This window comes from Eulemur rufifrons, chromosome 19, assembly GCF_041146395.1.
Source record: "Eulemur rufifrons isolate Redbay chromosome 19, OSU_ERuf_1, whole genome shotgun sequence".
Taxonomy (NCBI): domain Eukaryota; kingdom Metazoa; phylum Chordata; class Mammalia; order Primates; family Lemuridae; genus Eulemur; species Eulemur rufifrons.
The window spans coordinates 92137509-92161557 of record NC_091001.1 but is presented as its reverse complement, the minus strand read 5'-3'; the positions used below and the strand labels follow the sequence as shown (position 1 = coordinate 92161557).

Below are 24049 nucleotides of genomic sequence, written 5' to 3'. Positions count from 1 at the left end.
TGGAATCACTAACGCTGTGCTGAGCTAGTGCAACAGCCTTGACTCAGAGGGAATATGAACATTTTTTATGCTTAGCCATTCCAGCTGTAAAGATTTTTATCCTATTACTGCTAAGTGACGGGTACAAAGAGAGAAATGATGATGATCTTCGGCAGCCATCCCAACCGAGTAAATACGAGGAGGGAGGGATGCGACCAGAGGCTGGGCCACTGCCCCTTCATTTCCCAGGGGGAAAAGGAGCCAGGAAAAATGTCTCCCTGGTGAGATGTATCAAAGTGTGGAATTTTCCCTCCAGGCAAGTGATGGGCATCCCACTGTCTGCGGCGTTTAGCAGTGCTCTGGACAAAGGCGGGGAGAGTCTGCCCAGGGAACAGTCAGACCCAGCCAGGCCCGCAGAGGGGACCCAGTGAGGCTCCCCAGCTCTAACCCCTCCCAGCCCATGGCCCACGGGCTCAGAACACCCTGCCACCTGCTCCCTGCAATCAATGCAACCCCATAATAGGCACTGCTCGGCAACAGCAAAACTATACATTTGCTTTATTCAAAATATTTCCCTCCTCCTCAAGGGGTGTGTCACCATTTGACGGCTGCTGGTTGCCAGACATTTTGTGTATCACTTGGACAATGACAAATCCAGCTGCTGTCACCAAAATGTGGTGACAGGGTGGGGCTGAGACAACTGGAAAATGAGGACCATTTGTGAGACCAGCCAGTGCTTTATAGATATAAGCAGCAGAACTCCTATGGGAAACTTCTCGGATTCACCCCAGCTAGAAGTTGTCTCCTCCTTACATTGAAATCGTTATTTAGGGCACATCACCTACCTCCTACTTCTGATACAAGTGGCCACGTTTTATTCGTCCTTGTGACCTCACAGCACCCAGGCAGCCACCTGGACATTAAGGCTCTCATCCAAGTTAACAGCACTGTTGGCCTTAGTGGGTAAAGTTGGAACTAGGATGCCCCAAGGCAAGCTCCATGTTTTGTTCAACTGGGGTGGGGGCTGGTATAGACATGTATATACCTGGAATGAGATCAACTGCAAAGCGTTATCATCCACGAGTCACCATACCCAACACCCTTATTTCACAGATGAGAAAACGAAGCAAAGAAAGGAGCAGGGATGTGCCGAAGGCCACTGCTGGGCTACTTGTCCCCACTCCTCTCACGTGGCCTGAGACCAGGGACAAGGGGACTCAGAGACACACGTGTCTACAGGCGCCAACAGCAGGCTTCCATCTCGAGAGTGTGAAAATCACATCAGATGCAGCGAGGGTGGGGTGTGCGTGGGGAGGCTGCTAGCCCTGCGGCGTGACTGAGCACGGGATCCCTTGGAAGCTGCAGAAATTACTTTCTGAACCACACTGGGTGTGCACTTGCTCACTGCCCACACTGGGCCCCCTAAGCCCTGGGAAAGGGGAGCTCAAAGCCTGCCCCCGTCTTAGCTTCTTCCACCCCTTGCCCACAATCCCACACTTCAGACAGACCAGACTGCCTCCCACAAAATACCTTGGACTCCACGGGGTGAAGGACCAAGAGAAAAACGGCCACTCCGTTCCTTTCCATACAGAGAAATGAAGCCCCCAGGCCCGTCTGGGCTCCTTCCACCCCATAATGCCTGGCTGTAGTGCTGCCGGTGCATCTGGGATTCCATCAGCACCGGCCTGCTGGGCGAGAACGTCCACAGCCTCCCTCCTTTCTTCCCTGACCCCCACCTGCTGCCTCCCCATCTCCCGGCAGCTTCAGCTTCCTAAGCAACTCAGCCCAGCCTCCGCCCTCCCTACAGCGCTTGCTCTAATGCTCGGCTAATAGTTCTCTGTTTCAGGCACTGTCCAAACGCATCCTATAAATCAGAATCCAATTACTGGGGTAAGAAAATTGGAAGCAAATTTAATAAGCTCAGACCCCTCCCACATGACATTTCTTCACTCTTCTCTTTTCAGTAATGAGAACTCTCTAAGGGAAAAAGCCTTTTTCTTTAACTCTGAGTCTGTTCTCCTGATTGCCCACAGGAGGCTCCTGAGGATGGGATGATAAGGAGAAGGGGGCAGGCGGACAGAGCGGTCAATTGTCTTTCTTATTCTCCCTTTTATTTGTTCAACAAACATTTATTGAATTCCTATCCCATGCCCAGCACTGTAGTAGATGCTCAATGTGTCTCTCACCCTAGAAGGCAACTGATGTCATGACCTTAGGACCTTAGCTGCAAGGCATGATGGGAACACAAAGGCGGCCCAGTGGAGCAAAGCCTGTGTCCATGGTGTTGGGTCCCACAAAGGAACCAGGAGTCCAGTGTGGGCCAATGGCCATGGGGTCAGGCATGGTTCCAAGTAGAGACTTCTTGGTAGAGGTGATGCCGATTCCCGGGAGGATGGCAAGACATGGATGCTGTGGATGAAGGAACTGGGAGAAGAGGGAGGAACAAGAAGGAAGCAGATAGGCCAAGGTCTCCACAGGGCCTGAGTCAGAGTCATGTCACCTGGACAGAGGGAGAAGGCTTTAGCATGTGGGCAGGTAGGTGGCCTTATTCCCAGGCCTCTGCTCTCTACTCAAACCCTGAGCCTTTCGGCTGGACCAACCCACCCGTGAACTTCATCTGGTCCACAAAAACGAGCAGCAGGTGTCAGCTGATGCTCTGTGGTTTCCAACTTGAGCAGGCATCAGAGTTGCCAAGGCACAGATTGCTAGACTCCACCCTCAGAGTTTCTGATCCGGTGGTTCTGGGTGAAGCCCAAGAATCTGCATTTCTAACAAGTTCCCAAGTGATGCTGCCACTGCTGGTCTCTTGGCTTGAGGAACCAGACTTTGAGAGCCACTGTGCTAAGCCCTAGCTACTCAATGTGCGATCCCCGGACCAGCAGCATTAGTATCACCCAAGAGCTTGTTAGAAATACAGAACCCTGGGCCCCACCCCAGACCTACTGAATCAGATTTTAGCAAGATCCTCAGGTGATTTGCTTGTTTGCCTATTGAAGTGTGAGAGGCACTTACCTAGAGCAGTGGTTCTCAATGCTGGATGCTCACAAGGATCACATGGGGACCTTAGAACAGAAATCCTGCAGCTGGATCCTGCAGTTGGAGTCTGAATCTCAGCATTTTTCAAAGGTTCCCAAGTGATTCTTGTAAGAAGCCTGGATTGAGAATGGCTAACGTTCATGGCCAGCACTCTACTCACTCGAATTTCTCTGGCATTGAACCTGACCTTGAAATGCACCTCTGCTCTCCCCTGTCCCCACCACCACGCCTGGCAACTCAGTGATCTTCATAACCAACGCCCTTTCCTGCTACTTGGGACACAGGTGCTTCCTCAGTTGGGGGTTGGCTGTGTCTCTTCCCCATGCACCTGCTGCTTTCTGGCGAGACCTCCCCGGCCACTCCGGGCCATCACCTTCCCCACATTCCCCGTAATAACAGCAACAACTGACACTTTAAAAACATTTACTATGGAGTAGGTAAATACACATATTTTATTTGACCCTTATAAAAATGGAATTAGGATCATTATTGTTATTTTTATCACTGTTTTTCAAAACAGCAAACAGGTACAAAGAAGCTAGGCAACCTGAGTTCACTCAGCTAGTCAACAGCAGACTGAGTGGATTTTCCTGGAAAGAGGGCGATCTGATCCCAGAGACCCTGTCCTTAACCCCTGATATGGTTGAAACACTTTCCCTTTTTGTTTTCCCAAAGGGTGTCTAAATTCTGTCTAAATCCTCTCTGCCCTTCTTGCTGCAATCCCAGATCTCACTTTCTTAACAGATGGAACGCACTGGGTCAGGTGCAAAGACCGGAACTTAACCTGGTGAGCTGGGCTCCTAGGGAACGGGCTCAGTTCGCCACCCAACACCACGACCTATGTCCGGCCCTCGCAGAACTGTGGTTTGTGCCTCTAGATTGTAGAACAGGGTGAGCGCAGAAACTGGTCCTGCTCAGGGTATCCCCAAGTACCCTTCTGCCCGGTGAATCCCTTGGTGCCTCCTTCCTGCGGGTGGGAGCAGTCACAGGTATCTCTTGGAAGGCTCTCACCCAGAGGCAGCCACTTTTCTGGCTAGGAGGTGTCCCTTTGCCCCTCTGGAGGGCCTCGGCATCTGGACTCAGAACAAGGGAGGGACCACTCGCCTGAGACCCAGAGGGGCTTCTCAGACTCCTGTCTCGTCCCTCTTCCCCTCTGCTCAGGGAAATACGATACGCCAATATTTAAATAAAAATCTCTCAGATGCCAAGGAGCAGGATAAGTGCTGGGGAATTTACATGGGGATAAAACAAGACTCTGATTCTGAGAAGCTTTCAGGTCAGCAGAAGGGAGTAGGTGTAACCCACGCCGCCCTCGGTCTCCGGCTGAAGGGGGCTGCCAGGCACTGCTGCTAAGGAAGCCGAGGGCGGAGTTTAATCCTGCAGACTGCCAGAGGTAGAGGAAGCCATAATGTCATCCAGGTCATAATGTCATCCCCCTTGCTGTACTCACAGGGAAACCAAGACTCCAGCTTCTTTTAGTGATGACAGTGATTAACAAGGACTACTTGGGTTCCTCCATAGGATACATGCTGCATAAGACAAGGTTTCTGAGCCCACTAGGCTCCACATAGTCTCAGCTTAAGAGCTTCCAGAGTAGTCAGCCTCATCAGCCGGGAAAATTCTCACTCCCCTGCTCATAAAACCCAGTTTCCACAACGGACCCAAAGGAACACAGCTAAGCCTCTCGATTGAACATTGCCTTCAAACCCTCCACCCGCAGCACGCCACCCTGCTATTTGGGGCCAGTTGCACAGCTAATTTCCTGCAGCAGAAAGGAAACAACCACACAGGTCTTTGGCACCTCTGGGCCCCCAGCTTGGAGGCCGGGAGGGGAGGAGCTGAAGTTGAGACTGACCTGCTAAGTAGGTCTCCCTGGGAAGTGTAAGGACTCTAGAAAGGGAGGGTCAGGAGGCCAAATGTCTTCACAAAGCCTCTTTTTGCAGGGAAATAAAACTTTCTACATAGCATCAGGCCTGATCTCTGCAAGCCATTGTAGGTGTGGCCTGACCAACGAAGGGCTGGCAGGTCGGAGGCTGTGTGAATGCGCCCCCTCCACAGGCAGGCAGTGGGACCAATGGCAGGTGGGGGGGGCCCTCTGGCTTCTCGTGTGGCAAAATGTGCATGGCGTGGCACAGGAAGGGTCTCTCCCAAGGACAGAAGAGATCAGCCACCTGACTTCCCTGGAGTCTGCCCATCCTCCCCTCCCCCAGGTTGTGGGACTCCGCCAGGGACAAACAGGCCTTGGCTATAGCATTGTTAGTGCTCCATGAGCTGATGGCAAGTGCCACCTGGGGTGACCACCCGGTGAGAAGGCAGGTGCAGGTGACGGGGACCACCCATCCTCTCCAGCCTCCCAGTGGAAGGTGGGGGGTCTTTGGCATGGCTGTTGGCACTAAGCAGTGGCAGCACAGACAGGGTAAATTACCATATCCTAGTGACCAGGACCTAGTCCCTCTAGAGTCCCACTGGTAGCAGATAGTTTGCCCACCGAATTCTCAGCTCTGGGCCCTACACAGGGTAGGCCCCAGATCAAGCCTGCTGCTGACCTGTCAACACTGCAGGGCCGGGGGCGGGTACGGAGTGGGAGACGCAGGAAGTACCTGGAATGGCGAGTGTCTGGGACGGCCCGGTTGCTGGGGGTCCGCTCGCTCTCCCGCTGGTTGAAAGCGTACAGCTTGTAGGGGTCCTCGCCAACGCGCCACTTTCTCGCATTCAGATACCGCCGCTCATCAAACTGGTCCCACAGGTCGTCCCAGTCAGCATCTGAAGGCTGCGCGACATGAACGGGAAGTCTGTGAGGACCGCTCCCTGCTCCACTGGCCCTGTCCGCCTCCCAGTACGCAACCCCAGAGACCAGGCCGGTGCTGGCAAGGCGTGGTCCAAAGATGGGGACAGAGGCAGAACACTGACAAAGCCGTCTCAGCAATAATAGACAGAACGGCAGTAACGGCTGCTCCCACTTAGCGAGCACCATACCGCGCTGCACACCGGGCGCTGCTCTAGGACCTTGACCACGTTATTTCATGTAGTTCTAGAGCAGTTCTATGAGATGGACATGCTATGATTGCACATACTCCCATTATACAGATGCGAAAAGAGCCTCCATAGGTAAGTGCTTTGCCCCAAATTCCCCAGTTTGGAAGCGGCAGGGCTGGGACTTGAATTCTAGTATCCTGAGCCCAGAGGACATCTCTCCAGGGCAATTGGAGAACACCTAGCCTAAAAGTGCTGGCCCGGTGACTGGCACAGAATAGGTACACAGCAACTGCTGTTCTCTCCTCCTACGCTGGAGGAAAGGCAGCAACAGGAAAGAGTGATCCATCTATCATGGTGTGCCACCCCCCAGACACCCTTTCTGTTCCCGTCTCCCTCCTACCCAGGAATCAGATTATTTTTAGAAGCATCAATGGAGGAGTGAGTAATAACCCTCGCCGTACATGGAGGCAGCACTATAGAATGTGCAAGGTGGTTTCTGTATTCATGGTCTCATTTCATCCTCACTAAACCCTCCGAGATGAGTAGGGAGGATGAGGTTCCAGAAAGATTACAAGGCTGCACAGGTGGAAGGTGGCGGAGCACGCAAAGCAGAACTCAGTCTCCCGGGCCCTCCGGCAGAGGAGGTGAGGGGATGCTCCCAGCCAGAGCCCAGGCTGCCCGGTCCGGGTCCGCCCCACCCACCCCAGCTCCACAGCCAACAGACTGTCCACACAGCCAGCAGAAGGTGTGGGCTTCAAGGCCTTGGCAAGCTCAATGCTTATATTGGGTGGCCATTTCCCAACTCATGTTACACATTCCCAGTATACTCTCAACCCTACGGAAGAGCCAGTCTGTATCCAAAAGAGCTCACACTTTTAGGTTCATCCAAACCATAAGACGCTGTGTCTCTGGGAAGAACATGCTGATCCAGTTCTGACCTGGAACATGAGGGCCGGGGCTGACATCATCCGTGACGAGATGCTCATTCATGTTTTACTGGCCCAAGTGGTTGTGCAAGTGTCTTTAAGCTGCCTGGGTACCGAGGGAGCTGAGCTGAGAGCTGCCCCTCCCGTCACGGAGCAGAATGCACTTCCTGCACCCGGGAACCTGACCAGGACGGCCCAGGGAGGCTCAGCAGACAGCGGTGCAGGCACTTGGCCCCCACGGCAGGTAGGAGGGGCTCGCCCGTCTGCACGTTCATCTCAGGCACTGCCGCAAGCTTATCCAGTAATTGATCTCCTCTCTCTCTGTTATCTCCTTTTGAAACAGCATTCTCTTGCTAATAGCACAAAATGAAGCTTTGGAGACCAGAGATTTTTATCCAATAATTGATTTTATTAATGTCCTGTGATACTGCTGCTACAGAACACGCTAGCGGGAATTTGAGTGGGGGTGTGAAACCCCCAGCTTGTGCTGTGCAATGTCACATCCTGATAGCTGTCACCTCTGGTTGGAACATCACCCCACGGCAACCTTGAAATCCCATCTTCATGGGAAGGGCCATAGAACTGTTTCCCACTAGCTTGTTTCCAATTTAATTCATTGCAGTTTTCTCAGTAAGTTGTGAGCCTGCCCAGTACTCAGAGCTGGGGGGGAGGGATGCGGAGATGAAAGGCCCCTGCCCTTGAGGGGGCTGCAATGTCACAGACAGACACGTGTGGAGATGCCTGTAACACACCGCAAGGTGAGTTCAATTACATAAGCTTGATGACAGTGCTGGTCATTGTCACAGAGCAGTGAGAGAAGCTGGGGACAGTTTCTTGGATAAGGTGTCACATGAGTTAGATGTTGAAGGATGAGTAGGGATCTTAACTTTGCTTGAGGGAAGATAGAGACGGGAAATAAGTGTGCAGTGAGAAGCCAGATAGAAGGCAGAATATTAGATATGTTTAGATGCACAAATACTTAGCACTGTGTTGCAACTGCCTGCGGTATTCAGGCCAGGAACCTGCTGCACAGGTGTGTAGCCCAGGAGCACTAGGCCACACCACACCATATAGCCTCGGGGTGTCGTAGGCTCGACCATCTAGGTTTGTGTGAGTGCACTCTAAGATGTTCCCACAAGGACAAAACCGTCTAACTTTTCTATATAAACTTTTATATGTATACTTTATAAAAGCATATAAAAGTTTATATGGAAAGAGATTTATTCTAAGGAACTGGCTCACACACTTATGAGAGCTGCCAAGTCCCAAGATCTCTGCTGGTCCCGACGGAGATCAAGAAAAGGCGATGCTTCTGTTTGAGTCTGAAGGCAAGAGAAAAACAACGTCCCCACTCAAAGGCAGTCAGGCAGGAGAAGTCCCTCTTAGCTCTTGTGTTCTATTCAGGCCTTCAGTGAGTGGGATGGGGCCCCTCACACTGGGGAGGGCAATCTGCTTTACTCAGGCTACTAATCCAAGTGTTAATCTCATCCAGAAACACTCTCACAGGCAAAACCAAATACCGTCTGACCAAATGTCTGGGCACCCCGTGGCCCAGTCAAGGTGACACATCAAATTAACCATCACAGGCAGGAAGGCCTGGAGGAAGAAAATCTGTGCAGGGAACGGCTAGCTCAAGAGTGCGAGGCTGGAATGTAGATTGCAAAGAGGGCACAAATGCAAGAAAACTCTAGAACGCAGCTGAGTCTGTACGAAGATGATCATGGGGAAAACATCTCTAGCCACACATGTAAGATGGAGTGGAGAGAAGAGAACTACCATAGGAGGCCAGCTGTGAAGGGACCACGGCAATCTAACCTGATGGGAAGGGACTCCCAAACTGAGGTTCTGCTGGGTGCCAAGTGGAGGGACAGGCACCCATGACGACACACAGGGGCTGGGAGAGGGGATGTCACCAGCCTCTCGGCCTCATGCCAACCCCCTACTCTCTATTCACTCCACACAGAGGCTCAGGGCCACGAGGGCACAAGGCTGGTGGATTGCTCAGCCTGGCTATTGCCACCCTACAGGGCGCCCCTAGCACCCCTGGAAGGCACCGCTTTCTTGTAGCATCGTAAACTCTGCTGTAAGAACTCAGCTGCAGTTCGGGCCCCCAGAGAGCCAGAGCAGCGGCCTGGCTGGCAGGAGAAATGCCATGAACAGTCCGCTGAGGGTGTCCTTGGAGGGGACCGCTCCCCCCTCAGACTGTCACGTGTGTGGAGCTCGTTCACAGTTTGCTGCTCGAGACCCACGGAAGGGAACAGCCCGTACTGAGCTCGGCTTTTCTACAGTGATATTTGAGTATCTTAAGTCACGGTGAGGGTGAGTTTAAAATGAGAACACGAACACTCGAATAGCACTTTATATTTTATAAAGCAGCTTGTACATGTATTGTCACGGGATCCTTGCACAATCCCCATCTTTGAGAGAGGGACAGCTTAGAAAGGTTAGGTGGCTTGCCCAAGGTCACCAGCTGTTAAGTGATGAAATGCTGATTTAATCCTCCCAAAGAGTCTCCAGTGCCACAGACAGAAATGAGTGTCTCCCCAGCCGAGGGTCAGCGGGCAGAGGAAGATCCCCTGGAGGACCCACAGAGAGCCCGTGGCTGGGGGATCGGAGCACACGTAGGAGCGGCCAGCTGCTCGTCCCTGCTGTCCCAAGGACGGAGCTGGCTGTGGGCCTCCTGGGGCTTCTGAAGCGGCACTGGCTTTGCTGGACATTTCCAGTCACATTGGGAGTTGGCTTCCGAGCTCTTCAATCCGTGAGTCCCCACATCCAGCTTCCAAAGTGCCCGGGAGGACACAGTGTGGGGACGCAGCACCCTGGCCTCCTCCCTGCCTCTGCGTGGGGCCGCTCCAGCACCTTGTACCCGTGTTGTGTGTTCCCTGCTTCCCGGCTCTGTGAGCATCCAGGAAGGCTTCCGGACACACACTCTCCCCTCCACACACCTGCCTAGCACAGGAAGTGCTAGTCCCCTCAGAAACAAAAACTCAGGCGCGCCCACAGGGCCCCACCCCAGAACTGCCCACGCCCGTGGGGCCCTCACAGCGCCCACGGCCCCCACGCACGCCTCCACTTCACCTTCTGACCAGAATTCATTCGGTCTAGAGGGAATGTGTTTCAAAAGATAGGTGTGATGCCACAAATAGGAAACAAAGACATAATCTTATTTTTAAGTTACATTTTTAATTCACAAATAATAATTGTCTATATTTATGGGGTACAGTATGATGTTTTGTTACATGTGTGCACTGTGGAATGATCAAATCAGGCTAATTAACATATCCATATTCCCAAATATTTATCATTTCTTTGGGGAGTACATTCAAAATTCTCTCTTTTAATGATTTTGAAATATACAATACATTATTATTAATTATAGTTATTTTTTTGTCTAACTAAAACTTTGTGCCCCTTGGCCAACACCCCCCCAGCTGCCCCCCAGCCCCAGCCTCTGGTAACCACCATTCTACTCGCTCTTCTTTGAGTTTGACTATTTCAGATGCCACCTATACGTGAGATCATTATTTGGCCTTAAAGAAGCAGGAAATTCTGTCATTTACGACAGCATGGATGAACCTAGAGGACATTATACTGAGTAAAATAAGCCACACACAGAAAGACTAAGACATAATCTTTTAAACAGAAGCTGTCTCGTTAAGGCTGCCAAACCCCTGGCCAAGACTATTGCTTAAATAATCTGGCAGCAAAAACTAGGGCTCAATAGCACATCCGTTAAGTTGCTTAATTCCTCTCCTCCCACCATGCTTCCAGGAGAAATCTCAAATCTCCTTTCCTCCTTCCTTCCCGGGCCTGTTTCTCTCACTCTCATTTCAAGCTGATTATTTGGCTCTGAAATCACGGTGTAGCCTTCCCTTCCATTAGGGTTTGACCTGCCTCTATTTTCCACTCGGGTGTTTGTCTCCCTCCCCTCTTTCCCCAGTTTGATCCTATTTGTTCTCTCTTATTGTCCTGATTCTCTTCTTTTTCACCTTTAAAATGAGAAATGCTCTACCCCTTGGTAAAGCTTCTATCCTACCCTGAATAGTGTGATACTTAATAGAACTTCTCAAACTTACCCCATAATAAATCATCTAGCACTGTGAGAGATACTTACTAAGTGTCATAAATATTGACATTTAGTCTTTACAATAATAGATGCCATATTATCATTTTATAACTGGGGAAATTGAGGCACAGAGAAAACAAATACTGGGCCCAGTGTCACCCCACTCGTCAGTGCTAGAGCCGGGATTTGAACCCAGGCAGCGTGAACCCCAGCTCCTTTGCTCTTTCCCAGCCTCATCACAGCCTCACTGGCATCATCTCGGGCCATCTTCAAAGACTATGCATTTTCCATCATTTTCCTCAGCCAACTTCTTTCTTTGCTGTGGGCTGTTCCTCCTTCAGGGGATGTCTGCACCCTGTCACCATAACTGCTTGTCACTCTCCTTGCTGAGCAACCTTCCTCCTCCCAGCAGCGGGCTTGTTCCCAACAGCCAGGGCGAGAAAAGGTGGTCTCTGCAGGCAGACTCCTGCAGAAAGGCGGGACCGTGCCAGGCTAACACAAGAGAAGGTCAGGATCGAAGAAATGATATAACGTATTTAAAGATGATATAATTCCACCCAGTATTGGAAACTGCAGCGTGACATTCCACTGCCCAGTGGGCATCCCTCCAGGGTCCAGCCACTGATACAGACATCCCAAGGAGCCCCTCCAACCTCGAAGGACTGTAACTTCTAGATGTTTCCTTCTTATATCAAACAAGAATCTGTCTCCTGGTAATATCTCTCTTCTGGTGTTTTAGCCTCGTGATGTTTGGTACTAGTCTAATCTTTCTCTTTCATATCCTTCAGATATTTAATGGCAACTGTTGTGTCTCCCAGGTCTTCCAACCCCTGGTACCCTCATATGAGACTTGCAAGTCAGCGAAATGAACACAGAGGAGTATAAAACATGTGGCAAAGGGTTGAGTTGTTCTAGACCAGCTGAAGTCAGATGGGCTCATCAAGGAATTCACACACTGTGGAAACCCTCTTATACATGCCTTACACGAGGGGAGACGTCACCCACCGTCCAGCCTAACTTTTATATCGCTGTTTCACGGAGAGAAGTTCTTCTGTGAAAATGCTATGCCTATGGTAATGCCTGCCATTTACTGGGGACTTACTATGCGCCAGGCTCTACACCACATTTAATTTTCTTAGGAAAGAGCCCTTCTCTCCTCACTCTCATCATATTTCCATGGAAGAGTTCTCGCCTAAGAAAATAAAACACAGTGTGGAGCCCGGCACAGCCAGCGCAGGAGAGCAGCTTTAGCCCCACCCCGGGCACTGCTGTGAGTGCTGTAAACACTGGCAGTGTTTCTTTCATCCCTTCCTTCTTCCTCTCCAAGGGAGGAGAATAATCTCCCTGGTGGGAGCCACGCATGTTTTGCTGGTGGGCAGGAGTCCTGTGTGGCAAAGCCGTGGCCCCCCCTCTAGTCCGCATGTCCCCTGCCCAGGCGGAGCAGGTTGTCCCATTCTACTTGTCCCTATGTAGTAAGCACACACCAGGCTGCTGTCTAGATGCCAGCCTCCTATAGCATCAAAGCACCTGTTCTGGATAAGTGGATTTGGGGTCGGCTCCACCTTCTCTCCCTACAGGCACCCCTGAGTGTGCTGGTTCCTCGGTCTGGATTCAAAGTGGGGATACAGGAAGCCCCACTTCATCCTCAGATTAAATCGCAATAAAAAATTACCAGATACACCAGGAAACAAGTTACTATAAGTAAGAATCAGTGGAAACTATAAATAACAGATTTAGACCCTCTGAAAACTTCAAATACATGAATGACCAGACACAGAATAAAGCATAACTATAGATAAAATGTTTAAAATATGGAATAAAAGTTCGCAAAAAACAAAAGACAAATAAAAATGTCCAGGTAGATTTTATTTATTTATGTATTTTTGAGACAGAGTCTCTCTCTGTTGCCGGGGCTAGAGTGCTGTGGCATCAGCCTAGCTCACAGCAACCTCAAACTCCTGGGCTCAAGTCACCCTCCAGCCTCAGCCTCCCAAGTAGCTAGGACTACAGGCAGGCACCATCTAATTTTTTCTATTTTTAGTTGCCCAGCTAATTTCTTACTATTTTTAGTAAAGATGGTGGTCTTGCTCTTGCTGAGGCTGGTCTCGAACTGCTGGTCTCAAGCTATCCTCCTACTTCGGCCTCCCAAAGTGCTAGAATTACAGGTGTTGAGTCACCACACCCAGCCCAGGTGATTTTAAAAAGAGCCAAATCGAACTTTCAGAAATGCAAAGTATAACAATTGGAAGTCAATAACAAACAGCCCTGAGAGAATTGTTTATAGAGAAAGCAAAGGAGCTTCCTCAAGATCACATACATAGTGAGTTCGCCACTGAGACTCTAACCCAGGATTTTTCACTCCGATACTGTGTTCCTTCCACATCACCAGATGTTCCATCCATCCACACTTTGCCCCCTGCCAGGTAGTCACACAACACAAATATCTGCTCACCCCTGTATCCTCCTGTTGTCCAGCCAGCTAGGAAGTGATCTTATGCTTCCAAGGGCCAGCCAGGAAAGGGAGGAATCACAGCATGATCCCTGGTGACCACATGCTAATACAAGCCTGCCTACAATGGCGGGTGGGGTGGTCTGCACCAAGGATGAGGGTCCCTAACAGAACTACCCCAACCTGCAGGACAAGCCCGGACACAGCAGGAGGGGCAAGCCCGCCCTTCACTCTCCTGGGCTCACGACAAAGGGAAGAGCTGGAAACCCTCCTCTCTCACCTGGGGACAGCACATCAATTATGGATTATTAGATAAGATCTTCATTTTAATATTTCCTCCATGTATTATCACCTCTTCCTCTCTCTGGAATTCTGTCTTGGGAGTTATTTAACTGATGTGCAGAAATCTAAATTTAATTTATTATGATCTAACTCACTTTAGAAGCCAAATTACCCTGCACTGGAGAAGGATCAAGTCAATATCCCACTTGGCTTCTTATTTGTCTTTTGCAGGGTTTTCTCTCCTCCTAAGGATTCATTTTATCTCGGGTGCTGGTAATAAATTTAAATTTTCCTCAGAATTAAGCAATTGCTCCTTCCGTGTTGCAGTGTAATTGTTAGTATTAATTATATGAAAGAAGCTCCTTAAATAGTTTGATGGATAGAATGGACGTGTCACGGAGGGGGAGAGGGCTATTTCTCAGACCGGATGAGGGGCATAGAATTCAGCAGGGATGGGTTTACTTTTGCAGTCTGCCTCATCCTGTCCTTTTCCCCACTTTCTTCCTCAGCCTCGGCGGCCAGGTGCTGGGGCTGCCGGGAGCTGCTCCACTCTGGCGTCTCTGGGTCCCTGGAGGGTCTTCCAGCCAGGACCCCAAGCCGAGCCCCGCCCCCCCCCCCCCCCCCACCGCTGGCTTCTTTCTCCATTTAATCTGAGTCTCACTGAGGCTCTGACAACAACAGCAGCCACTGCCCAGCTCTCTGCTCCCCACGCTGCCCCCACGTATACTCTCACGACTCACATCTCAACTGCACACCACACGCGTTGCAACTTCGCGGGAAGCTTCCAGCTTTCTGGAAGAAGAAAAGTTCCAATAATTATTATAATTGCCTGAAAATTCCAACTGTGAAATATAATATGATTAACTGAATGGACAGAAGCCCAGTTTTTGTTTCTGGAATAGAAAAAAAAAAAAAACCTCACACAATTTGGACCTTATATGAAGATGAACTTGCTTACTAATTAGCACGAAAGGGGGGTGCCAGGGAAGGCTAAGTCAGCAAGACGGGGAAGAGGGCCTGGCTCCCAGGCACGTGCCAGGATGCGTGAGCTTGGGTGCTGATGTATCTGCTGCCTTCCTGTCAACACCCCATAAATTCCACCACCAAAGACTAAACCCCAAGCCCCCCTGTGTAGACAGGCATCTCGGATCACTTGTCACATGCATGAAGAACACGCCCAGTTGCTGGTGGACATGAGGACTGGGAGGGCTGGCCCCACTCACACCATTTATTCCTGCATCCCCTTCTCTCTGTGTGCAGAGATGGAACAGTAAGCTGGTCACTGGGACAGGAGAAGCCTCTGTGTCTTCCAGCTCCGCCACCAAGGGAGCAGGAGAGCAAGGCGGAAGGGAGCCAGGTATGCACCCGGGCTCAGGAGAAAGAGGATTTGCTGCAGAGCGGTGGCCCAGAGGGCGAGTTTGCCTGTAACCAGGAGGCTGACGCTGGAGGAGAGCATGCACTAAGAAGAGGAACCGGCGTCCAGGAGAGACCAAGGAGCAGGGCAGGACATAGGTGGAGAAAAGCCAGGAGTGGCTCTAGACAGGCAGTCCAGCAGGACGGAGCTGGACGCAGAAACGTGCTGTCTCTGGTGCACACGGCTGAGCCGTCTTGGTGCAGGGTCAGCTCATCAGACCGGGGCAGGCCTGCAGGAGGGCTGCTGCAGCATCTGCCAGGGGCAGGGGTGCCCATATGAGGCCAGAGGGGCCTCTAGGAGGACAGAGATGGGGCCTCATGGTCAGAGGTCCACCCCACCATAGACCAATAGGGGGGAAAAAAGACACTGAAAACAAGACTTTAATTTCTCAGTGACAGAGCTTTCCTGTCACTCAGGCTTCTCTCCCCTCCTTAGCTTGCTGTACAGGGCCAGGAAATATCTTAAGGCATCATCAGGAAGCTCTTTAGCCACAAGAAATAGCTATGGGGCCAAGCAATTTTCAAGGGGCCCTACTGAACCAAGGTATCTAGCAGAGGTCACGAATGAGCAGGCGTGGGGCCACTGAAAAAAGAAATGTGAGCGAGCGCGGACAGCTCATAGGTACCGCACAAGCGCTGCCTCCCTTACGCTGCTTTAAACCTGCCTTTGGGCGACACGAAACATGCCCACGGGCGGAATGTGGCCCGCAGGCCACCAACTTGTGACTCCTGGGACAGTAAGAGAATACAAAGAAAAGAGTAAAGAAAGACAAAGGAGGGAAGACCCGAAGGAAAGGAAAAGTGATCGTAGTAAACATCACGCTTTTGTGACTTGTTTTCTCCTTCAAAGGATCCCTTGTTGATTTCAACGCAATTTCACCAGGACAGAAATGCAGCTGCCGGAATGTGTGTGGGGAGGGAGAGGTGGGCCGAGAAGGGCAGGCACAGCCCAGGATGACCCCCTAATTCCAGAAAGCAAAGCCCTGAGCTTGGCTCGGCTAAGCACGTCCTTTCAACCTCATGGTCAGTTTCTTCTTCATCCCAAAGACAATAATCATCCTCACTCCACCCATTTCCACAGCCTGAATTAGATCTCAGAAATGAGATGAGACGTGAAAAATTGCTTGGTAAAACATAATGCATACATAACATATTATTATTGTCAACATGGCTGTGGTTACTATTATTTCTTTTGGCGACTGAATGCTAATGGAGGAAAAACGCAATTTACAGTCAGTCAATTTCTGTTTAGCCGCTTCTTCCTTCCCTGTGGCAGCAATGGGGTGTCTGATAGCATCCACCTTACCGCCCATCTGCGAGAACTGGTCATCGCCACTGCTACCCAAAAGCTCCACCTCAAACACAGGTTTGAGCGCAGTGCCATGCAAAGGATAAGACAAGAAAAACTATTTTAGGAAGCATGATACGTAAGGTTATTATCAGCTTTGCAGGCTAGAAATGGAGCTTTGTGCTAACTTCTTCCTTATGCACACGGAGGTGGGGGCTGGGGCCGGCATGGAAGCTGTGCTGTGATCCTGGGGAGAGACCCAGGATTAGAAGCCTGAACTGCCTGAGACCCCAAGCTTGCCAGCAGGCCGAGGAACCTGGACTTCAGGGCTAGCTACCTCCTCAGCGTCTGGTCCCCTCCTCCTCTGTGCTAAGCCCCAAAGGGACTTCTCCAGCCGCCTGGGACTTTGCTTCCAAGGGCCAGGATGGCCATTCCAACAGTTACACTCACAAGGAATGTGTTTAATAAGGGTTACAGCTTCCTCAAATCTCCCTCCAGGTTCTTCTGAGGACATGACCTCGGGAGAAATCGAGCTGGGAGCCGTGGGAAGCCAGGCAAAAGGACTGGCTTGGAAAGGTGATGAATTCTCACACTGGACACAATCACCCTGAACAACCACTACCGCAACTAAGAGTATTGTAGCATTTACTGCATGTCAGGCTCTGTCCTACAGACGTCCTCCATCCAATACTCAGAGCAAATCCGAGGCAGGTGCTTTTAATCATCCCATTTTACTGAAGGGGAAACTGAGTTTTGTGCAGCTAAAGTGGCTTGGCCAAGGTCACACAGCAGGTGAGTGGAGGTGCTGGGATTAGACTCAGGCAGGTGGGCTCCGTGCACACACTTGACCAGTCCCAGCCGCAGCAGGGGGCTGTTGGTGGAGTGCGCTCCCCACCCTGGCGCCTGCCCAAAGACAAAGAAAGGAGGGAGGAGGCACGGCCGGAAGCTCAGTTGTACATTTTCTGTCAAGGTTACCCTAAAAACACCTTCCCTTATCCACATGCCAAAAGGTGCTAAACTAGAATATGGCTAGAAAGAGAGTTTGAGAGTCAAGTGTCCCCTAAGCCCTGCCACTCAGTCCCCAAAGGTGACATTAGCAAGAAGCTTCCAGATCTCAGCTGAGCAGAATTTGTTCCCCTCTCTTCTACGCCCCCGAGGTGGAGGAGAGATCTTCCCAGATAATGTGTGCTGCAAGGGCCCAGAGCTTAGCACATTTTCTATCTGCTCTGTAAATAAGTTGACATCCAGATACCCTCTGGCTCCCTCAAAACTAGGGCAGCCGCTGAATATGTAGGTGTGGGGTTGGAGGGGACGACTTTGAAACGACTTCGTCTCCAGGGACTCTGTGGGGGCTGCTGGCTGGATTTTAATGGAAGGGGCCCTTTTTATGTCAAAAGCAGATCCAAGGCACCGAGATGTCATGCCTGCCGAAGCAGGATGGGGAGGGATGCCTGCCTCAGCTAAGGGCAAATTTGGTGCCACCGGCGACATGGCAAGTTTTAATGGCAGTGGGCTGAGAGACTGGGAGAAATCCTATGAGCCTGTCCTCGGCACCAGCCGTCTCCACAGCGCAGCAAGGGCCTCTCCCGGGGCATCTTGCACGAACTATCAAAACGGGATTTATGATGCTCTTGCTTCTGTAAACAAGACCCACAGGGGCATTCCCCTCACCTCAGGATGCACGAGTAATTGCTCCCCAAGTGATGTGCTTGTCACCAAACATTCCTGTCATTCATCAAAGCACGGGTGCCACGATCCCTTCTGCAGGTCCCTCACGAACTGCTGGGGGGATGTCAAGTGCTACGGTGACATTTAAAACACCTCCCCCACTCTAATTCAACTTCTCATCCGCAGTGGCCCTCTCCTCCTTTTTTCAGAATTAGGCGTGCTCTTACTTTAATCAAATCCGGCCCTATATGGGAATCCAAATTTGCAATTGAGATACATTGGGAAGAGATTAATCACTTCGCCAGAGCTGTTTTGGTTTATGTTTTACTCTATAAAAGTACTCACTACAAGATTCCCTTAAGTAATCTGTTTCCTCGGTGCACTAAAATTAGATGCTGGAGACAAAGAAAATTCAGTATCTGAACAACTTTTCCAGAGCCACATTCTGGGAAATGAGGTCAACATTGTCAAAAGCCCTGTCACCCCCTTGCCTCTCTGCCCACCTTGTCCTCACCCTCAAGGCGCAGAAGCAGAGATGCAGAGCTCTCTGGCCCAGAACCTCTGGGCAGGACATTTCCCGCCTTCGGCTGCGTTACATTTCAGGTTCAATCTCTTCTTCCCAAGAAGACGTCAAAGCCAAGGGGAAGAACCCGACCCCAGACCTCTTAGCACCCTCGTCTCCCTTCAGTCTCCCAAGGACCAGATTCTCTCCGAGGCGCCTTCCTGCAGAACTCATGTCTCCCTCACTGAGTGGCTCTGTGCTGGGCTCCTCCACCCACCACTGCCGGCCCGGCTGTTTCCGGCCCCGTGCATTAAACATTAAGGCTTTCCAGGCAGAAAAGATGACGGTACCTTCTCGCCTGCCTCCCAAATCAAGGGTGGGGAGAGAGGCAGCCAGGCACGGTGCGTAGGGAAAGTAGGTCATTAGTGGTAAAGATTACAATTTTCAAGAGGTTGTTAATGCTCTGTTTATATGGATTTCTTCAAATGTGACATTTTAATGGCATCATAATTGTGTGATTACAGTGCAGTAGACACCACTCTGGGAGGAAAGGCGACAGGGACTCTGGCTTCCTGCTGGGGGAGGCGGCTCCCTGCACGGGTGGCCAGGGCTGGCCGGGCACTGCTCAGGCCAGGCTGCCCAATGAGCATGAGAAGTGGCTCCCCGGGGGCCCTCTGCTAGACAGGGGCCACAGGTTCCCAGGAAGCTTGCAGCTGGCCTAGCCCTCGGACAAAGTCAATGCCCTGGGCTGCAGCAGGGAAGAGGAGGGTAGATACACCTCACTTTGGGGGCCCACCAATGCCAGCTGCACCTGCAATTCACTTCATTCATTCACTTTGCGCATTCATTCATTATTTCTTGAGTTCTTACTGTAATCTGAGGAAAAAGGCCCATGGATATCCAGAAATAAGAGAACAAATGAAAAAGAAAGAGAGTGGCAAGAAAGAGGATCTCACATTTATTGAAGACCTATTGGGTGTCCAGCACTGAATGAGCCACAATTTGGCACATTCATCTACACTGACCTCTCAGCCAGGTCCTATCCCACTGGTGAAGCCCCCCTTTGAGTGCTCTTGTCTCTTGGCTTCAGTACCCCTCTCTCCTAGGGCCCTCCTCATCCTCTGGCCTCTCCTCCACCTCCTCTGCTGGCTCCTCCTTTCCCCTGGCTTCTAATGCTGGACTTTCTCCTGGATTTAACCCTGGTGCCTCCTCTGTTCTCATTACATGCTCACTGTAGGTGACTTCTTCCACTCCCATGGCTTTAACACCTTCTATAGGTGGAGGATTCCAAATGTATTTTTTTGTTCCCATCCCAGATCTCTTTTTAAGCTCCAGATCTGTATGAAACCAATGTCTACTCGGCAAGCCCACTTGGGTGTCTCACAAGCAGCTCACCCTGGAGAGATTCCAAATGGAACTCCTGGTCTACCCATGACAACCAGTTCGTCCTACAGCCATGCCAGGTGAGGAAATGGCACCGCCAGCTGCACAGCTGCACAAGCCAGGAGTCTGAGAGTCATCCTTGACCCTTCCTGCTCCCTCATCCTCAGCTTCACCCCAAACACCTGAACCCACACAGCTAGCCCAGCACTACCGCCTGTGGATTCTGCCTCCAAAGTGTCCATCCAGCCACCCTCCCTCTCCCATCTGCACTGCCATGCCCTGTCCCCGCTGACTGCTCTGCAGCACCACAATAGGCCCCACTTGACTCTTCTTCTACTCCCGGCCCCTCCAATTCATTTTCCACAGTCAGCTTCTTAAAAATGGCATCAGGTCCCCTGTCCCCCATTCTGGCTCAAAAGCCCTCCAGTGGCTCCCACTGCTCTCAGAATGACATCCTCACTCTCTACCACGGCCCTCAAGGCCCTGCCTGGTCTGAGCCTGCAGACTCTCCAGCCCACCCCCTCCCCCATCTCTAGCATGCTGGGCTCCAGCCACACTGGCCTTTCAGCATGTCCCATCCCAGGCCTTCACGCCTGCAGGGCTCTCTGCCGGGGACACTCTGCATCTGACCAAAGGTGGCCAGCAAGGACGGACAGGACAGGGAACCAGGGCCATCTGCCTGCTAAGAACCTTCAGCGGCCCTGGATATCCAGAAAAGACCAGCAAGGGCTGGGCCCATCGGGGAGACATTCAGGGAGGAGGCAGGTCTTGGCTTTGACCTTCAGAAATGAACCAGACTGAGGCAGGGGCACAAAAGGGAGGGAGGGAAAGACAGGTAGAGTGGACACCCGAGAGAGCTGGGTCTGTAATCTCTCCTCCAGTTACTGTCTCTGTGACCTTTGGCAAGAGACTGACCTCAGGCAAGCTGTCTATCCTGTGAAATTGTGATACCATTTTATGGATCTAATGGATTAACAGAAGTAAAGCACTGAGCACTGTGTCATGCACACTTAACAGTAAATAGTAGCTACAACTTTATTTGTTAGCAAAGTGAAGACAACACCATGTGTCCACGGGGCAGGAAGGTGATCTCACCGGGAAGGCAGTGAGGAGTCCCAGAATGTGCCAGGAGATCTGACTTTTGGATCCGGCTCTCACTACCTTGTATCCTTGGGTAAACCGCTTCTGCTCGTTGGGTCTCTGGCTAGTTCCCCCACCTATAACAGTAGGGGTTAGACGGAACCAGCATTCTTAACTATTTGAGGAGACAGGGCCCCCTTCTCACTGTGATGGAAGGCATGGTCCTTCTTCCCAGAGAAATGTAGTTGCAGACACAGACCCAAAATTCTGCTCGTAGTGTCACCTGGCTGTCTAGTCAAGAGGAGAGGGGGCCTCTCTGAAAAGGTGAGCTTCCATGGCGGGCCTGCCTGGAAGCAAAGCAATCAATGATAAAACACTCCCTTCTCAAATTCCCAGCTACCCCTTGGGGGGCCGAAGCAGTTCCCTGGCTCTGCCGGCCTCTGCCCATCCCATGCTGTGCAGAGGGACCCTGTAATTGGTCCCTGCTCTGTTTGTGCTTTAAGAAACAACAACCTTGAGATGTGTTCTCTGGGTATGCCTTGCTGGCCCTGCCACCACAATGCACATCCCCAGGAAGCACCTCCAGAGGTCCACTGCACTGGGGGAAGAGCTGAGCAGGCACTGGCTGCTGCCTGGAGGCTGGAGGTGTTTGAAACGGGCTGGGGTAAAGAAGGGGGCACAGAAGCCTGCCCAGGAAGCTCTCTACTCCTTGGTGACCCAGTTTCCAGTAGAGAAGGTATTTCCTTGTCCTCTTTGCAGAGCTGACCAACAGATAGGTGCTGGGGATTTATGTCTTTAGACCTGTATCTAATTTTTCACACTGCTGCTGGAGTGACTTTTCTAAGATACAGTTGGATTCCATTGACAGAATAAAGGCCAAGTTCCTTACCGTGGCCTGCAAGTCCTGCCCTGGACTTTGGACCTCCTCTGGCTTAATCCTGGGTCCCACACACTGGTAGCCTTACATTAAATCGCCACCATCATTTCTTGAAGTAAGCTGAGCAAATCTGGTCCCTACAGTCTAAATGTGTCCCTTCCTCTTATTTCAGGGCACTTAAACTATGATTACCTGTTTATTAGACCTCTTCCCCCCAACTGCATATGCCTTGGAGGCACAAGCATGTGTTTTCTCTCTGAATCTGCACCTGGCAGAGAGTCGGTGTTCTAATGAAGACTGCTCACAGCCTCAGGGTAGCTCTCCCTCCCACCTCCCCGGGCCAAGGCCGTCAGGCTACAGAGAAGTGGACAGACAGAACTCCCAGCCCTCCAACCTTGCCTTGGGGAGGAAGGGGGCCAAGAATGGACTTGCCCTACATCAGGGTGAGTAGGGCAGGAAAGATGAAAACAAACTGCATGGCAATGATGCCAACATGTGGTGGTGGGGGGGGGGACAGAAAACAAAAAACAAACAAAAAAAAAGGAGCATAGCATGAAAAATACAAAAACACCACCATACACAAAAATAAAGCAAAACCCCAATCTGAAAGAAAACAACCTAAGGAACAGAAAGAAATTACCTACACATGCTTCATGGTATAGGACAGCTTAAGAACATGAATTTAATAAACTAAGAGCTAAAATGAAACAAAGCAATGAAATAAAGAATTTCAAAATTGAGAACCACAAAACAGTTTTACAGAACCAGTAAATAAATGTAGAAACTCCAAGAAGCAGAGCAAACACAGCAGGAGATCTAATTACTGACACCAACTACAGTCCTGGCTCTGCCTCCCACCAGAAGCGGGACCTTGGACAAGTCACTGGGACTCCGAGGAGAAAGATTTAAGTTATTAAAGCAACTAGAGGAGAGAAAAAATGTATAGAACTAGCAAAGGTGATCCAACATCAGAACAGTGGTGAACCTGAAGCAGAGACAGAACAGTGTTCATCTTTTAAAAAAAAAAAAAATCTCCTGAAATGAATAAAGAACTGAACCTGCATATTGAAATCACAAGACAAGTTCCATGAAAAACTGATACAAAATGATTGACATGAAGACATTTCCTGGTTTCCGTATTGCATTTTGAAATTCAAGGAAGAAGTCATCGAGCGTCCAGGCATGAACAAGTCACCTACAGAAGGGGAAATGCTCAGCTGACCTCAAACTTCCCCTCAGCAACACTCAGTGTCAGAGGACAATGACGGCATTTTAGCCTGTTTCCGGGTGTTCAAGGATGGACGGCGAGAGCCTCACATTCCACCCTCCGAGCTCAGGGAGTACAGCACCTATGAGTCCATTTTGAAGGATTTGCTAGATGATAAAATCCAGTCAATGAAAAGATGGTTCAAAATGAAAAATCTCAAGAATGGAGTATAAGAATCAGTTAGAGCACTGAATCTACTTAATTACAAAATTAAAACTAAATAGTTGTGGGAATGATTATGAAATAAGACGGAAATGTTATAGACTCTGACAATCTAAAAATAATGATAGTGTGGACGATGGCTTTAAGCTTCTGTCCCTGTAAACTTTCATGAAAGCTGCTAATAAGGAATGAAAATAGGTAAACCTAAGTGTTCTCAGGACCTGGGCTCTGATACTGGCTCCACCACTTACTATTTATGTGATTTGGAGTCAGACTATTTGAGCCTCAGTTTTCTCACCTGTAAGATGGGGAGAATAAAATAATGCCTATCTCACAGGTTTTAAGGATTAAATGAAAACGTTGTATGTAAACAGCAGTGGCTTATACATAGTGACTGTCCACTAAGAGGTGAAGGGGACCAAAGATGAGAGTGAAAGTGAGCTGCCCCCACTAAAAAAAAAAAAAAACAGGCAAGGGAGGAGCATCGGCTCTGGATAGCTAGTGGGAGACTCTGGGTATTCACAAAATCTCTGTTCCAAGGTTCCAAATCAGAGCAGAGAGCCTTTCCCACAGAGAGGAGTTGGGCTCCCAAGTTCTAACCAGGCAGACAGCAAACCCCTTCCCCCAGGCCTGAGGCAGAGAAACTGAAGACTGGAGGGGAAATAAGACTTCGCCTCCTGGCCAGCACACATAGG

General features: G+C 50.5%; 1 protein-coding gene across 3 annotated transcripts in view; it reads right to left on the bottom strand.

The window, feature by feature from the left end:
• The window catches only part of GALNT14 (polypeptide N-acetylgalactosaminyltransferase 14), a 204820-nt gene that overhangs the window by 72746 nt on the left and 108025 nt on the right, over window positions 1-24049 (bottom strand). For 2 of the 3 annotated variants that reach the window (XM_069494463.1, XM_069494465.1), the window contains exon 2: window positions 5616-5785. In XM_069494463.1, coding sequence (XP_069350564.1) covers window positions 5616-5785 — 170 coding nt within the window. Of the gene's footprint in view, window positions 1-5615; window positions 5786-11231; window positions 11251-24049 lie in introns of all 3 variants that reach the window. The other variant, XM_069494464.1, reaches the window with a different exon arrangement.